The sequence below is a fragment of the Balaenoptera physalus genome (assembly GCF_965194825.1).
Source record: "Balaenoptera physalus genome assembly, chromosome: 1".
Classification (NCBI taxonomy): Eukaryota; Metazoa; Chordata; class Mammalia; order Artiodactyla; family Balaenopteridae; genus Balaenoptera; species Balaenoptera physalus.
This window is the reverse complement of record NC_138882.1, coordinates 34,116,179-34,133,013: the sequence shown is the minus strand read 5'-3', so window position 1 is coordinate 34,133,013 and position 16,835 is coordinate 34,116,179. Positions and strand designations below refer to the sequence as shown.

General features: G+C 40.5%; 2 protein-coding genes across 6 annotated transcripts in view; one reads left to right on the top strand and one right to left on the bottom strand.

Annotated features, from left to right (window-relative positions):
* RBBP5 (RB binding protein 5, histone lysine methyltransferase complex subunit) overlaps positions 1 to 5,080 on the bottom strand; it is a 33,644-nt gene extending 28,564 nt beyond the window's left edge. Inside the window, exon 1 of one of the 4 annotated variants that reach the window (XM_082462117.1) lies at positions 4,852 to 5,080. In XM_082462117.1, coding sequence (XP_082318243.1) covers positions 4,852 to 5,065 — 214 coding nt within the window. In that variant the 5' untranslated portion in view covers positions 5,066 to 5,080. The remainder of the gene's footprint in view (positions 1 to 4,851) is intronic. The other 3 variants (XM_082462116.1, XM_082462114.1, XM_082462115.1) reach the window with 3 other exon arrangements.
* A 91-nt stretch (positions 5,081 to 5,171) lies between these two features.
* The window catches only part of LOC309661024 (protein kinase C zeta type-like), a 36,694-nt gene continuing 25,030 nt past the window's right edge, over positions 5,172 to 16,835 (top strand). For both annotated transcript variants that reach the window (XM_082462226.1, XM_082462227.1), the window contains exons 1-2: positions 5,172 to 5,469; positions 6,007 to 15,014. The gene's annotated coding sequence lies outside the window, so the exon portion shown is untranslated. The remainder of the gene's footprint in view (positions 5,470 to 6,006; positions 15,015 to 16,835) is intronic.

Here is a 16,835-nt window from a genome sequence, read left to right as displayed (position 1 = left end):
CCAAGAGAAGTGAGCTAAGTGACCCACCTAAAATCCCTACCTATTGAGGACTCTTCTTGGCAATAACCAATGGTCACTTTATTTGTTCAAAAACAAACAAACAAACAAACAAAAATCCTTTTCCCCAGAGAAGGCAAAAGAAAAATAAGTTAAGCATTCCTCATGGAAGCAACCTAAATGCCCATCGACAGACAAATGGATAAAGAAGATGTGGTACATATATACAATGGAATATTACTCAGCCATAAAAAGGAATGAAATTGGGTCATTTGTGGAGACGTGAATGGACCTAGAGACTGTCATACAGAGTGAAGTAAGTCAGAAAGAGAAAAACAAATATTGTATATTAACGCATATATGTGGAACCTAGAAAAATGGTACAGATGAACCAGTTTGCAGGGCAGAAATAGAGACACAGATGTAGAGAACAGACGTATGGATACCAAGGGGGGAAAGTGGCGGGGGAGGGGGGCGGCGGGGGGGTGGTGTGATGAATTGGGAGATTGGGATTGACATGTATACACTAATATGTATAAAATGGACAACTATGGGATTGACATGTATACACTAATATGTATAAAATGGACAACTAATAAGAACCTGCTGTATAAAAAAATAAATAAAATAAAATTTTTAAAAAAAGAAGTTAAGCATTCCACTTCCCTTTTGCCTATAAACTATAAAAGCCCAGAGTAGGCACATGAAAGATATTTGTTGAGTGTTGAATGAATAATTTTGGTATTACACCATCCAGCCCAAATAAGCAGGAAACTTCTTTGCTCTTAGCACTCCACATAATGTTAAAAACCCTTTCTAGTTGCCTCGTTTTTACAATCTTGGCCTTCAGTCACATTAGCTTTCCTGACACTACACTTAAAAGCTAGTGCCACCCTCATGTATTCACCTTCGGCAACGTGCCCTTCTTTTGTACATGCCTTTTTGGAATCTGAGTTTAGACTGCTTCCAGTGCAAGCACACCAGTTCTCTCAGGTGCCTCCTCCTTTTTTCCCAGTTAGGACTCTTTCTCCAAACTGCCTTTTAGCTTTCTAGGTCTTGGAATAATACCTATTCTCTAAATTGCTGAACATCCACCTCCTTAAAAACTTGGTTATCATGAACTCTAAAATTTCGTGGTCCTTTTCTCCCAGTGGAAGTATTTTCGACTTGCCAACCAATTCCTGCCTACCGTAATAGTTAGGTACAGAGTAGCAGTTTCCATTCCACTTCCTCAATCTAACAGGTGATGACACAATCAGCAGCATTTCTTTTTAGAGAAATGCAACTTGCAGGTGGCTAAATAACTGATCTTACCACACCCCAATCTGATGCCATCACTACCATAATTACTGTATTTCCTTGGCTCCAGTCTGGCCTCCCTCATCAATCCTTAACAAAGCTGCTACAGCCAACTTTCTAAGCCCCAAATCTCATCATGTCACTTACCTGCTCAAAAATCTCCCTTGTTAAACAATATGCTGAACTCCTAAGTATAATTTTAAAAAGCAATAATCTGGCCCCAACCAGTATTTTCCATTTTATCTTTGACTAACTCCTCATTAGCACCTGGGACAGAACCTTGCATAATCCACCCTAAGCACCAGCTGTAAACTGCTAACCATTTCCAGAATATATATCACATGTTCATGCCTCAGAATGTTTACCCCTACTGTTCTCTGCACTGGTAATTACCTTCTCCATTTGTCCCTCTGGAAAAATCCTCCTCCATGTTTACTGTCTGCGTTAAATGGCACTTCCTCTATAAAGTCATCCCCAAATTCTACCGCCAACCCCAACAATGCAGAATTAATTGCTCTTTCAGCTGGATTCCCATAATGGGATTCCCACTATTTATTGTGGTTCCGTATCCTAGTTATTTGTTTATGCCCCTATCCTCCTAGTTTTATGTATTTATCCAGGGCAAAAGCTGTATCTCATTTCAGTGTTTATCAAACATTAGGAGCCAATCCACCACAAATGGATAAATCATTCAGTGAGCCATACCATACAAGTTTTTTAATAGATCAGAACAGAAGATATCAGAGGACACTGAGCATAACAACAATTAGTATCATTTTCAGAAACAGTTATGTGTGTGTATATATAACAGATTGTGATAGAAAATACATTTCTTACCATGAGCTGTAGTAAAAGTAAGTTTGAAAAACTCTTATTTAACTTTTACCTCCAGTGCCTACTGCCTAATACACAGCAAGGGCTCAGAAAGTGGTTGCAGAGGTAAAAGTATTTGAGTGTCCACATTAAGAACACATTATCATTCCTTTCCTTTATCTGGCCAGATATGGTTTAGTATGCTCCCACAATCACATCACTTCTGTTCCTTTCTCCTTTATATCTGCAATAATTAACTTTCTCGCTGTAAAACTCAAGTCATTCCCATAGAAATTTATATCTTTTGAATCCAGCCAGCCTTCTTTTAAATTGTCTAACCTTCCAATGTTAAATATTCCTTCCTAAGTTTTACCCACATGAATCTTCTGTATCATACAAGAAAAATCTTTCCCATCTGCTCTCTCTTTCAAGGTATGAGCCTATCTATCACCTTTTCTCCATAGTTAAGTTTTTAAAAATAAGGATCAACCCTTTGCCTCCAGTCCATCTCACACAACTTCCTAAAATCACTGTAACCCAGCTTCTGTTCAAGTTGCTAAGGAGCCCCAAGTTGCCCAAGAACTAAGTTGCCCACGAACTGAGTAGAGGAGCCCTTTCTCAGCTCTTAGCCTCAACTGCTCTACAACTGCTTCTATGGAAGACACCACACCAACCTGCATTCTCTTCTACCTCTACATGAATAAACATATGAAAAGCACTTGAAAATAGGCTTAGCTCATAGTAAGTACTATGTAACTGTTAGTTGATACATTATCATTTATTCCTCCTCTTATTCCCTAAATATAGATGATTGTCCAAGATTCTGTCCTCAGCAGTTTTCTTTTCTTCCCCTCCCACTTTCTCCCTGGGTCTTATCATCTCCTCACAAGGTTTTGACTAGCCCACCTGTAGGAGGGCTAGTCAAAACCTTGTGAGGAGATGATAAATAAATCCTCCTCTCTCATAAATCCAAACCCATCTCCTGAACCACAGGCCCACACTCAACATACCCAATGCTAACTGTCTTTTCCAAATGTCCTTAAATGTTTATGAATAGCACCACCATAGTTCCCATTTTTCACTTCACTCTCTTCCTCACCACCAGCACCACCACCAGCACCACTACCAGCACCACTACCACCATGATATGTAGTCAATTTTCAAATTGTCAACTCTACCTTCTCAATGTCTTTTCTTTCCATTTTCTAGTTCAGACCTTCTTTATCCCTCATCCACTCTAGCCCTCCAAATTGGCAGACTCAACTACACACTGTTGTCAGATAAATCTTTTTTAAAAAAATCACAGCTCTGATTGAGTTACTTACCAGGTCAAAACCCTTCAATGGATCTACCCTACTTTCCTTAAAAAGCACAGCTTTTCAGCTGGGTATTCAAAAGCCTCCAAGGAGTAGATGGTACCAACCCCATCTCTTGGCCTTCTCCTTATTCACAGTACCCACAACCTCGCCAAGCTGGAAAATATCTTTAGGACTCATCTCACTGATGTCTTAGCTCAAACGTATTCCTAATAAACACTCCTCCCAATATCTTCATACTTCAGTCTGTCAATATTTTACCAAGCTTAAATATCCACTCAAAACTCCAAATCCTCCACAGGTTTGGTTTTTTTGTTTGTTTTTGTTCTTTCTTGATTACCTTTCTTCCCCTGCCCCAAAGATATTCACTCCGTCTTCCAAATGTTCTTAGCCCTTAGCAAAGACTCTTTAAGGCTGGCCATATATACACTAATATGTATAAAACAGATAACTAATAAGAACCTACTGTATAAAAAGTAAATTTTTAAAAAAAAGGGTGACCTACGTTCTGCAATATAGTATGGCTATTTACATAAACACCTTATTCTCCACACTTAACAAAAAGCTCCTTAAAAGCAAAGACCTTTCTTAAATAGCTTTACAGTCTTTAGGACTGCCACTATATCTTCTGAATTTAACTTTTTTAAAGAGAAACACAACCACTGAAAATAGCAAGTCGCTTAGTTCTTGAAAACCTCAGACATCTTTAGGCTACGATGCTAAACATTACCTAATGAAAACCCAGAAGAACCTACAGTTTATAAACAACTTGGGTAAAGGGTAAGGAGGAAATGAATCAGAGAAGGTGACAAAAGGAAACTGCCTTGTAATTCACCCCTCAGTGTTTTACACACCGTCCCTGATAAAGACCTTAAATAGAAAGTCAAGGTAACTGGATTCCAGTGCCAACTATATGCCAACTATACCATTTACTTGCTTAGTGCCTTCAAGTCAGTACCCTCTGAGGCTTTTTTAATTTACTCAATGAGGGACTTGTACTAGAAGATAAACACGTTCCCCTCCTTAGGCACCCCATGTTTCTTCAAAACCCCATGTTTCACCCAAAACCCTGACAGGTGTTCAAAGCTTTACCTCAAGCCTCACTTCCTCAGATTCCTTCCCCAGTAACTCTGGTCCTGCCTGCTCTGGGCTACTTCAGCACCTGTAATCCTTGTAACCGAAACTAAGTCACAAACTATCTGTCCCTAACGCTTCACAAGTGAACTGCAAAGTGGCCTCGGGAAAAGCAATGCATTCCGCTCAGGCAGAAGCTAGCCTTCCTCTCCCTGTTGCTGCTCCATATCAAGGCGCCCAAAGATGCATCTAGAACTGTGTCCCTAATGTTGCAGCCTGAGTCCCCTCCGCCTGGGTTCCCTCCTTTCCAGGACCAAAAGGTTCTCTAAGAAGCAGCCATAGTCCTCCTCACCCAGTAACTCGAGGTTCATCCCTGAGGACTCTGGCCGTCCGGTCTCAGCTCCAGCAACGACACCTTCTCTCCCGCCCGCTTCCAAAACCTGCGTCTGACTGGGGGGCGCCGCAAAGAGCCTGGCGCAAGCTCCGGAGACTTTCTGGTTTAGAAGACCCCACGGCTTCCGCTTTCTTCCCTCGCCTTCCTTGTTCGTTTCAAGTGGGCTGTCCATATATATGCCTAACCAAAAAGAAGAAAAAAACTCTCTCGGAATCACTTGACTATGATATTTTTTAATGGATAAAAATGCTATCGTCACTCCGGTTTTTTTTAAAAGTGCAAGAATTTGGGGCTGTTTTCTCTCGGATCATGTAAGTGAGCTAGAGAGTTTAGGCACATAGTTAGACTACTAATCCTTCCCGTGTTGTGTGTTCAGCGGCGTTGTCCCGGCGGGCTGCCTCAGATGCCGCCGGAAGGGTTCCGGCCGAGTGTCTGAAGTAGCACAGCAGGAACAGTCGGCCCCAGAGCTCGGGTGTGGAGCGCAGCTGTATTCGACAAGGCGGTACTCGCCCTGTATGTAGGCTAGTTATCGTGTATCTGTCTCCGTCTTGTGAAAATTATTTCACATTTGTAAAGGTATGCCATCGATCCCACAGAAACGTCCGATAGAATTTATCTAAGGATTTACCGTGTACCCAGCGTTGACCAGGACCCTGGAAGTGAATTGGAATGGGAGGTGACTGAGTTCGCTGGAACTCAATCAGACAGAACTGTGATGAGATACCCAAAGCAACTAGAGGCCAGTTGATGTAACTAGCGAATGGGCAAATTCTGTATAAACAGGTTTTGACTATGAATGCTGTGGGCTATGACAAAAAGGAAAGATGGGCGTAGGTTGGCTGCAAAAAAAATAGGACTGGCGCTAGATCCTCTTACGTAGATTACGTGGCCTCTTTTGTAGCCAGTAATCCCAGCTCTTCTCTTAGTACTAACTTCACCCCTTGGGCAGTATTTTATCCTCTGTGTCTCAGTTTTCTTATATGTAAAATGGGGGTAGTGCTTACAGGGTTATTGTGCAGGTTAAATGAGTGAACACATATGAAATGCTTAGAACAGCAAGTGCCCAGTAAATGTTAGCTATTACTACTTTCCCCTAAATTATCTCACTTCCAGACTTCCCTGGTGGTACAGTGGTTAAGAATCCGCCTGCCAATGCAGGGGACACGGGTTCAAGCCCGGGTCCGGGAAGATCCCACGTGCCGCAAAGCAACTAAGCCCGTGTGCCACAACTACTGAGCCTGCGTGCCACCACTACTGAAGCCCACGCACCTAGAGCCCGTGCTCCGCAACAAGAGAAGCCACCGCGATGAGAAGCCCGCGCACCGCAAGGAAGAGTAGCCCCCGCTCGCTGCAACTAGAGAAAGCCCGTGCGCAGCAGCAAAGACCCAATGCAGCCAAAGATAAATAAATAAATTTATTAAAAAAAAGAAAAAAATTATCTCACTTCCTTGAGAACATTAGGGTAGCTACTGGCCCCATTTGACCAAGTGCAGTAATTGAGGCTCAGAGAAATTAGAAATGTTAAAGAGAAAACCACAGGCCCAAAATGGCGTCACTTGTGCTAAAGCCCGTGATACCAGATCTAGATCTAATACCTGATCTAAATGCAGTTTCAACCTTCACCAGAAATGTAATCTTTATTGGCTAGTCTGGAATTTTCAGCACCAACGAGGTAATATGTCTCCTGGGCCCTCTCCACCTCTGCTTACCACCCAACACCCCCCAGAAGGGGCAATCTGCATGATAAAACCCTTGCCATTCCCTTCCTCCCAGAAAGAAGGTCTGTTGACCTAAAAATAATCCTTTCTTTTCTTTTGCTAATAGCTCCCTTACCCTACCCTTCTTCCTATAAAAAGCTTCCATTTTGTACATCCCTCAGAGTGCCCTTCTGTTTTCAAGATGGGATGCTGCCCAATTAGTTTAATAATGCCAATTAGATCTTCAAACTTACTCGGTTGAATTTTGGTTTTTAACAGGCAGTTTGCATTCCTTCACATATCCAAAACATGGCCAAAATGCATCTAAAATATTGTACTACCAACGATGGTATGTAGGAGTATTTCTGCACACCTTTGTAATCATTCGTTATTATCAGTTCTCTCAAACACTGCCAACTGGGTGGGTGAAAAAATGTCATTGTTACATTTATTTCCTAATAAGGATGATCAGCTTTTCACATGTATAAGTGTGTATTTTTCTCTTCTGTGAGGTGACCGGTTCATATCCTCTATTTTTTGGATGGCGTATTCATCTTGTTTGATTTTTAAGCAAGGAATAATATGATCAGATTGATGCTTAAAGAAAGAAAACAAGGACAGTGTGGAGCAGGGCTTGATTAGAGGGGTGGAAAGCAGTTAGGAGATTACTATAGTAATCTTGTAGAGATGAGGAAGACCTAGGCAATGCATTCAAGAGAGAGGTGCCACACAGAACTGACTGAGTGGGAAAGACCTTTTGCATGTGGAAAGTATTAGAAGGTCAGGAGGCTGGTGTGACTCCCATGTTTCTAGTTTGGTGGTTCCATTTGCCAAAGTAGAGAATGCAGGAAAAGGAATAGCTTTGGCAATGTAGATGAAGAGTACCCCACTGGGACAAGTTGGGTTTAAGGAGCGTGTGAGAAATTCAAGTGATCCTACAAGCATGGAGTTCAAAGAAGTCTAGTCTAAAGGTCTACTGTATTTCATCAATTCTAATATGTACACTTTTCCACATTTAAAAATCTATGAAATAAGGATATATCTTACATTTGATTATATCTCATATTTAGCAGTGGGTTTGTTTCTTAGTGCTAAGAATCACTAAGATAAGATAATCATGTGTCTTATAACTTGTGGCATCTTTGATTTGATGATAAACAGTGTTATTGGTCGACTTTTGCTTTACAAAGTCTTTTTTTTTTTTTTGGCTGCGCCATGCGACATGCAGGATCCTAGTTCCCCATTCAGGGATCGAACCCATGCACCCTGCAGTGGAAGTGTGAAGTCCCAACCACTGGACCACCAGGGAATTCCCTACAAAGTCTTATTAATACTACCAACTACAAAGGAAGGTACCCATATTTGTGTGTTGAAGGGGAGAAAGGGAAATTTAATATTCTTCCTTCTCGCCCTGAAGCAACTTGTACCTGTCATTCAGATTCTATGTGAGAAAGAACTTTTTTTAGCTAGGCTGAACTTCTGTTTCATTAAAGACTTTTACAGATCCTCCTGAAATTAGGCCAGCAGGTATTTACCTCTTCTCCAGGTAAAAATCAGGAATTCTCTTGAGTGGAGCACCTCCCAATCAGCTAGGATACACTCCTGCAGCTGGCTCAAATCACAGGCAGTATGGTGAGGGCCAGGAGATTATTGTAGCATTTCAAAGATATAACCAGTTGTTCTCAACTTTAGTCACACGTTGGACTTTCTGGGGCGCTTCAAAATAATATAGGTGCCTGGGTCCCACACCCAGAGATCCTGCATTAATTGCAGAATCTACCTAGAGCATTCCTAGGCATGGTATTTTAAAAGCTCCTAGGTGATTCTAATGTTCAGACAAGGTTGAAAACCACTACTGTAGTACAAGGCTGGGGGTGCCACCCAAATTATTGGCTGAGACAGGGGGTGAAGGCTTTCTCAGAAAGTGTACACTTGACCACAATCTGTGCTTATTGCCAGAGATTACAGACTTCAAAGGTAGAGCTAAGAAAGAAAACATTATATGGGCAGTAACATCAGCATAGCTCTTGGTTCGCTGGAGAAAAGAAGAATTGGAGGCGAAGAAAGATCTGTGCTATTCACTTGAATGTACACCTCCAACAATGGAAAAATACACACACACAGGTTATTCATTGCAGTACTGTTTATAATTGCAAAATATTGGAAACAACCTAAGTGTTCATACATTTATGGTATATAATACAATGGCATACTCAGCAGCTATTTTAAAAAACAAGGAAGAACTCTGTGAATTGATATAAAGTGGTTGCCAAGACAAACTGCTAAAAGAAAAATGCAAAGCACAAAAGATTTATCTATACAATGCTGGCCTAAGAAAGAAAGGAATATAAGAAAACATACTGCATTTGCCCATATGTGCAAAAGAAATACAGAAAAGATAAATCAGAAACTAAGGAGACTGGTTACCTATAGGAAGCAGGTGTGAAAAGAATGGAAAAAAGGGGGGGGGGTAAACGAGAATGGGGTAACAGGGATGAGGAGGTAGTGATACTGTATATATTTTTTAACATCTTTATTGGAGTATAATTGCTTTACAATGTTGTGTTAGTTTCAGCTGTATAACAAAGTGAATCAGCTATATGCATACGTATATCCCCATATCCCCTTCTTGCGTCCCCCTCCCACCCTCCTTATCCCATCCCTCTAGGTGCTCGCAAAGCACAAAGCTGATTTCCCTATGCTACACAGCTGCTTCCCACTAGCTATCTATTTTACATTTGGTAGTGTATATATGTCCATGCCACTCTCTCACTTTGTCCCAGTTTACCCATCCCCCACCATGTGTCCACAAGTCCATTCTATATGTCTGTGTCTTTATTCCTGTCCTGCCCCTAGGTTCATCAGAACCTTTTTTTTTTTTAGATTCCATAAATATGTTTAGCATACGGTATTTTTCTCTGTCTGACTTACTTCACTCTGTGTGACAGACTGTAGGTCCGTCCACCTCACTACAAATAACTCAGTTTCATTTCTTTTTATGGCTGAATAATATTCCATTGTATAAATGTGCCACATCTTCTTTATCCATTCATCTGTCGATGGAAACTTAGGTTGCTTCCATGTCCTGGCTACTGTAAATAGTGCTGCATTGAACATTGGGGTGCATGACTCTTTTGAATTATGGTTTTCTCAGGGTATATGCCCAGTAGTGGGATTGCTGGGTCATATGGTAGTTCTATTTTTAGTTTTTTAAGGAACCTCCATACTGTTCTTCATAGTGGCTGTATCAATTTACATTCCCACCAACAGTGCAAGAGGGTTCCCTTTTCTCCACTCCCTCTCCAGCATTTATTGTTTGTAGATTTTTTGGTGATGGCCATTCTGACTGGTGTGAGGTGATACCTCATTGTAGTTTTGATTTGCGTTTCTGTAATGATTAGTGATGTTGAGCATCTTGTCATGTGTTTGTTGGCAATCTGTGTATCTTCTTTGGAGAAATGTCTATTTAGGTCTTCTGCCCATTTTGGGATTGGGTTTTTTGTTTTTTTGATATTGAGCTGCATGAGCTGCTTGTATATTTTGGAGATTAATCCTGTGTCAGTTGCCTCGTTTGCAAATATTTTCTCCCATTCTGAGGGTTCTCTTTTTGTCTTTTTTATGGTTTCCTTTGCTGTGCAAAGGCTTTTAAGTTTCATTAGGTCCCATTTGTTCATTTTTGTTTTTCTTTCCATTTCTCTAGGAGGTGGGTCAAAAAAGGATCTTGCTGTGATTTATGTCAGAGTGTTCTGCCTACGTTTTCCTCTAAGAGTTTTATAGTGTCTGGCCTTACATTTAGGTCTTTAGTTCATGTTGAGTTTATTTTTGTGTATGGTGTTAGGAAGTGTTCTAATTTCATTCTTTTACATGTAACTGTCCAGTTTTCCCAGCACCACTTATTGAAGAGGCTGTCTTTTCTCCACTGTGTATTCTTGCCTCCTTTATCAAAGATAAGGTGACCATTTGTGCATGGATTTATCTCTGGGCTTTCTATCCTGTTCCATTGATCTATATTTCTGTTTTTATGCCAGTACCATACTGTCTTGATTACTGTAGCTTTGTAGTATAGTCTGAAGTCAGGGAGTCTGATTCCTCCAGCTCCATTTTTCTTTCTCAATGTTGCTTTGGCTATTCGGGTTCTTTTGTGTTTCCATACAAATTTTGAAATTTTTTGTTCTAGTTCTGTGAAAAATGCCATTGGTAGTTTGATAGGGTTTGCATTGAATCTGTAGATTGCTTTGGGTAGTATTTCAGAATCATCATTTTCACAATGTTGATTCTTCCAATCCAAGAATATGGTATATCTCTCCATCTGTTTGCATCATCTTTAATTTCTTTCATCAGTGTCTTACAGTTTTCTGCATACAGGTCTTTTGTCTCCTTAGGTAGGTTTATTCCTAGGTATTTTATTATTTTTGTTGCAGTGGTAAATGGGAGTGTTTCCTTAATTTCTCTTTCAGATTTTTCATCATTAGTGTATAGGAATGTAAGAGATTTCTGTGCATTAATTTTCTATCCTGCTACTCTACCAAATTTATTGATTAGCTCTAGTAGTTTTCTGGTAGCATCTTTAGGATTCTCTATGTATAGTATCATGTTATCTGAAAACAGTGGCAGTTTTACTTCTTCTTTTCTGATTTGTATTCCTTTTATTTCTTTTTCTTCTCTGATTGCCGTGGCTAGGACTTCCAAAACTATGTTGAATAATAGTGGTGAGAGTGGACATCCTTGTCTTGTTCCTGATCTTAGAGGAAATGCTTTCAGTTTTTCACCATTGAGAATGATGTTTCCTATGGGTTTGTTGTATATGGCCTTTATTATGTTGAGGTAGGTTCCCTCTATGCCTACTTTCTGGAGAGTTTTTATCATAAATGGGTGTTGAATTTTGTCAAAAGCTTTTTCTGCATATACTGAGATGATCATATGGTTTTTCTCCTTCAATTTGTTAATATGGTGTATCACATTGATTGATTTGCATATATTGAAGAATCCTTGCATTCCTGGGATAAACCCCACTTGATCATGGTGTATGATCCTTTTAATGTGCTGTTGGATTCTGTTTGCTCGTATTTTGTTGAGGATTTTTGCATCTATATTCTTCAGAGATATTGGCCTGTAGTTTTCTTTTTCGGTGACATCTTTGTCTTGTTTTGGTATCAGGGTGATGGTGGCCTCGTAGAATGAGTTTGGGAGTGTTCCTTCCTCTGCTATATTTTGGAAGAGTTTGAAAAGGATAGGTGTTAGCTCATCTCTAAATGTTTGATAGAATTCGCCTGTGAAGACATCTGGTCCTGGACCTTTGCCTGTTGGAAGATTTTTAATCACAGTCTCAATTTCAGTGCTTGTGATTGGTCTGTTTATATTTTCTATTTCTTCCTGGTTCAGTTCGGAAGATTGTGCTCTTCTAAGAATTTGTCCATTTCTTCCAGGTTGTCCATTTTTTTGACATATAGTTGCTTGTAGTAATCTCTCATGATCCTTTGTATTTCTGCAGTGTCAGTTGTTACTTCTCTTTTTTCATTTCTAATTCTGTTCATTTGAGTCTTCTCCCTTTTTTTCTTGATGCGTCTGGCTAATGGTTTATCAATTTTAATTATCTTCTCAAAGAACCAGCTTTTAGTTTTATTGATTTTTGCTATTGTTTCCTTCATTTCTTTTTCATTTATTTCTGGTCTGATCTTTATGATTTCTTTCCTTCTGCTAACTTTGGGTTTTTTTGGTTCTTCTTTCTCTAATTGCTTTAGGTGTAAGGTTAGGTTGTTTATTTGAGATTTTTCTTGTTTCTTGAAGTAGGATTGTATTGCTATAAACTTCCCTCTTAGACCTGCTTTTGCTGTATCCGATAGGTTTTGGGTCGTTGTGTTTTCATTGTCATTTGTTTCTAGGTAATTTTCATTTCCTCTTTGATTTCTTCAGTGATCTATAGGTTATTTAGTAGTGTATTGTTTAGCCTCCATGTGTTTGTATTTTTTACTGTAATTGATATCTAGTCTCATAGTGTTGTGGTCGGAGAAGATAAGTGATATGATTTCAATTTTCTTAAATTTACCAAGGCTTGATTTGTGACCCAAGATGTGGTCTATCCTGGAGAATGTTCCATGAGCACTTGAGAAGAAAGTGTATTCTGTTGTTTTTGGATGGAATGTCCTATAAATATCAATTCAGTCCATCTTGTTTAATGTGTCATTTAAAGCTTGTGTTTTATTTTCATTTTGGATGATCTGTCTATTGGTGAAAGTGGAGTGTTAAAGTCCCCTACTATTATTGTGTTACTGTCAATTTCCCCTTTTATGGCTGTTAGCATTTGCCTTATGTGTTGAGGTGCTCCTATGTTGGGTGCATAAATATTTACAATTGTTATATCTTCTTCTTGGATTGTTCCCTTGATCGTTATGTAGTGTCCTTCTTTGTCTCTTGTAATAGTCTTTATTTTAAAGTCTATTTTGTCTGATATGAGAATTGCTACTCCAGCTTTCTTTTGATTTCCATTTGCATGGAATATCTTTTTCCATCCCCTCACTTTCAGTCTGTATGTGTCCCTAGGTCTGAAGTGGGTCTCTTGTAGACAACATATGTACGGGTCTTGTTTTTGTATCCATTCAACCTGTCTGTGTCTTTTGGTTGGAGCATTTAATCCATTTACATTTAAGGTAATTATCAATATGTATGTTCCTATTACCATTTTCTTAATTGTTTTCAGTTTGTTTTTGTAGGTCTTTTCCTTCTCTCGTGTTTCCTGCCCAGAGAAGTTCCTTTAGCATTTGTTGTAAAGGTGGTTTGGTGGTGCTGAATTCTCTTAACTTTTGCTTATCTGTAAAGGTTTTAATTTCTCCATCAAATCTGAATGAGATCCTTGCTGGGTAGAGTAATCTTGGTTGTAGTTTTTTCCCTTTCATCACTTTAAATATGTCCTGCCACTCCCTTCTGGCTTGCAGAGTTTCTGCTGAAAAATCAGCTGTTAACCTTATGGGGATTCCCTTGTATGTTATTTGTTGCTTTTCCCTTGCTGCCTTTAATATTTTTTTTTGTATTTAATTTTTGATAGTTTGATTAATATGTGTCTCGGCATGTTTCTCTTTGGGTTTATCCTGTATGGTACTCTCTGTGCTTCCTGGACTTGATTGACTATTTCCTTTTCCATGTTAGGGAAGTTTTTGACTATAATGTCTTCAAATATTTTCTCAGACCCTTTCTTTTTCTCTTCTTCTTCTGGACTGCTATAATTCGAATGTTGGGGCGTTTAATGTTGTCCCAGAGATCTCTGAGACTGTCCTCAAGTCTTTTCATTCCTTTTTTGTTTATTCTGCTCCCTGGCAGTTATTTCCACCATTTTATCTTCCAGGTCACTTATCCATTCTTCTGCCTCAGTTATTCTGCTATTGATTCTTTCTAGAGTATTTTTAATTTCAGTAATTGTGTTGTTCAGCACTGTTTGTTTGCTCTTTAGTTCTTCTAGATCCTTGTTAAATGTTTCTTGTATCTTCTCCATTCTGTTTCCAAGATCTTGGATCATCTTTACTATGATTACTCTGAATTCTTTTTCAGGTAGGTTGCCTATTTCCTCTTCATTTATTTAGTCTTGTAGGTTTTTACCTTGCTCCTTCATCTGTAACATATTTTTTTGTCGTTTCTTTTTTTTTTTTTTTTTTTGATGGGTGGTGCTGTATTCCTATCTTACTGGTTGTTTGGCCTGAGGCGTCCAGCACTGGAGTTTGCAGGCAGTTGGATAGAGCTAGGTCTTGGTGCTGAGATGAGGACCTCTGGGAGGACTCGGAGCTCCCACCACAGGAGCTCGGGACTGACCTTCCAGCCTGGGAACCAAGATCCCGCAAGCTTTGTAGCGCGGTAAAAAAAAAAAGAAAAAAAAAAAGAAAGAAAGAAAAAAAAGCAGTGGTACAATATCAAAGAATAAAAAACAAAATTAAATTAGAAAGATAAAAAGTATATATTAGGAAAAATAAAACTATAATTGAAACAACTGCAACAAGGTAAAATAAAACCACAACAGAAAAAAGAAAAAAAGGGGGGTGGTGGAACAAGCCAAAAGGAGAGAACAGTAACAAAGTATAAAGAATAAAATAAAATTAGAAAAATATTTATTAGGAAAAATAAAAATATAAAAGAATCAACAACAATGAATCAACAAGGTAAAACAGAACCCCAATCTAAAAGAGAAAAAAAGGAAAAAAAAAGAAAAGCCTTGGCTATGGGGGCGGAGTTTAGGCGGGCGTGGAATTTAGGCAGGGGTGGGGTTTATGGTGGGGCAGGACCTAGGTGTGTTGGGGGTGACGTTTGGGCATGGGGCGGGGCCTAGGCCGGGCGACGTTCAAGCATGGGGCAGTGCTTCTGCTTATGACCTGCGGCGGAAGGGGAGAGGCAGCACGTCAAAAGGAGGGCGTCTGGAGTGAGGAGTTCTGGAGTTTGGAGGTAGGGCCTTGAGTGAGGGTGTGTTGGTGGGGTTTAGGCCCAGCACGTTGGGGTCTCCAAGTGTAGAGATCTGGATGCGGGGTAGAGGCAGGGCTTGGGTTCTGAGTGGCAAGAGGGAGGCTCTGAGGGCAGGGGAATAGGCCTGGGAGCCCAACAGGCTCCCCAGTGCCTAAGTGGACAGGGAAAGCGCTGGCCGCGTTCCCTTCCATTCCTTCGTGCCTCTCCCCCACCATCTCCCCGAAGGCCTCCCCCCGTCGCCGCTGGACCCCTAACCATTGGGGGGGGTCCCACTTGGTGTCAGAACACCTCCCCATCCCCCAGCCACCCCTCAGGGGTGCTGGTCCTGGAGGTCCGGCCTTTACTTTTGCTCCCCCTTCCCCCCCTCCCACTCCCTCAAGACCCGTGCATCTGGAGGGGGCCTTGGTGGGCAGAGGATCAGGCCTGGGATCTCAGCAGAGGTTCCTGGGGGCCCAAGTGGGCAGGGGAAACCTGGCCATGCTCCCTGTTGATCCTCTGCCCTCCCAGTTGTTCCCCAGTTTTCCCCTTCGGGCGTGGGATCCCTTCCCCTCCCCCAGCTGCCCCTCAGGGGCGCCAGTCCCGTCCTGCCTCCACTTCTCCTCCCCCTTCACTCCCCTCATGCCCCACGTCCTACCTGGTGGCTGGGGGTTCCTCCTGTCCCCTTAGGTGTCCGTGGACCCCCACTGGTGCCTGGTAGGTGCCCTAGTTGTGAAGAGACGCGAATTCTGCATCCTCCTACTACGCCATCTTGGATAGTGTATATTTTTGTATTGCTTTGACCCTTAGAACCATAGTGGTGTATCACATACCCCAAAAATAAACAAACAACTAAAACCAACTAGGATGTGGAGAGAACCCAAATGGAATAAAAATAGTAACAAGTGAACCTACTGTAAAGCAATAACATAACTACACTAAAAAGGATGGGAGGAAAAGAACTAAGATGAATTCTGGGAAACAGCATCTTGATGGGATACTATAAGCCTAAAGACAAAAAGAACTATAGAAAATATCACCATTAGGTAAACACTAGTAATTGTTGCAGACAAGTTCCTTTAATGAGTGCTAAAATTAGTGGGCAGAAGTTTGAGAAGAAACAGAGTTTGCGTAGTCTCAAAATATCTCCCACAAGATATTTATTAACTATAAAGGAAAAGATAGTAATTTTACAGTGAGAAACCCAGTATAAACCACCTTAAGTGATAAATGTCAATATCACCAGTAATAAGATACATAACATCATGAACCTGTGATATAATTCACTGAGGACACACATCATACCTGTAATATTCAGTCTAGCTATTCTAAAACATCAGACAAACTCAAATTGAGGGACATTTGACAGAATAACTGACCAGTACTCTTCAAAAAAGTCAGTCATGAAAGACAAGGAAAGACTAAGGAGCTTTTACAGACTGCACAAGACTAAGGAGAAATAACTAAATGCAATGTGGGATCCTGGAGAGGATCTTCGAAAAAGAAAAAGCCATTAGTAGAAAAACTGGTAAAATTCAAAAAAGGCCTTTAGTTAGTAGTATTGCACCAATGTTAATTTTTTGGGTTCTGATAATTGTACTGTAGTTATGTAAGATGGTAACATTAGGGGAAGATGGAGGAGAGATATATGGAAACTCTTAAGCCTATCTTTGCAACTTTTCTGTAAGTCTAACATTAATTCAAGATAAAAAGTTAAAAAGAAAAAGAACAGGGACTTCCCTGGCCGTCCAGTGGTTAAGACTCGCCCTTCCACTGCAGGGGGCACGGGTTTGATCCCTGGTCGGGGAACTAAGATCCCGCATGCTG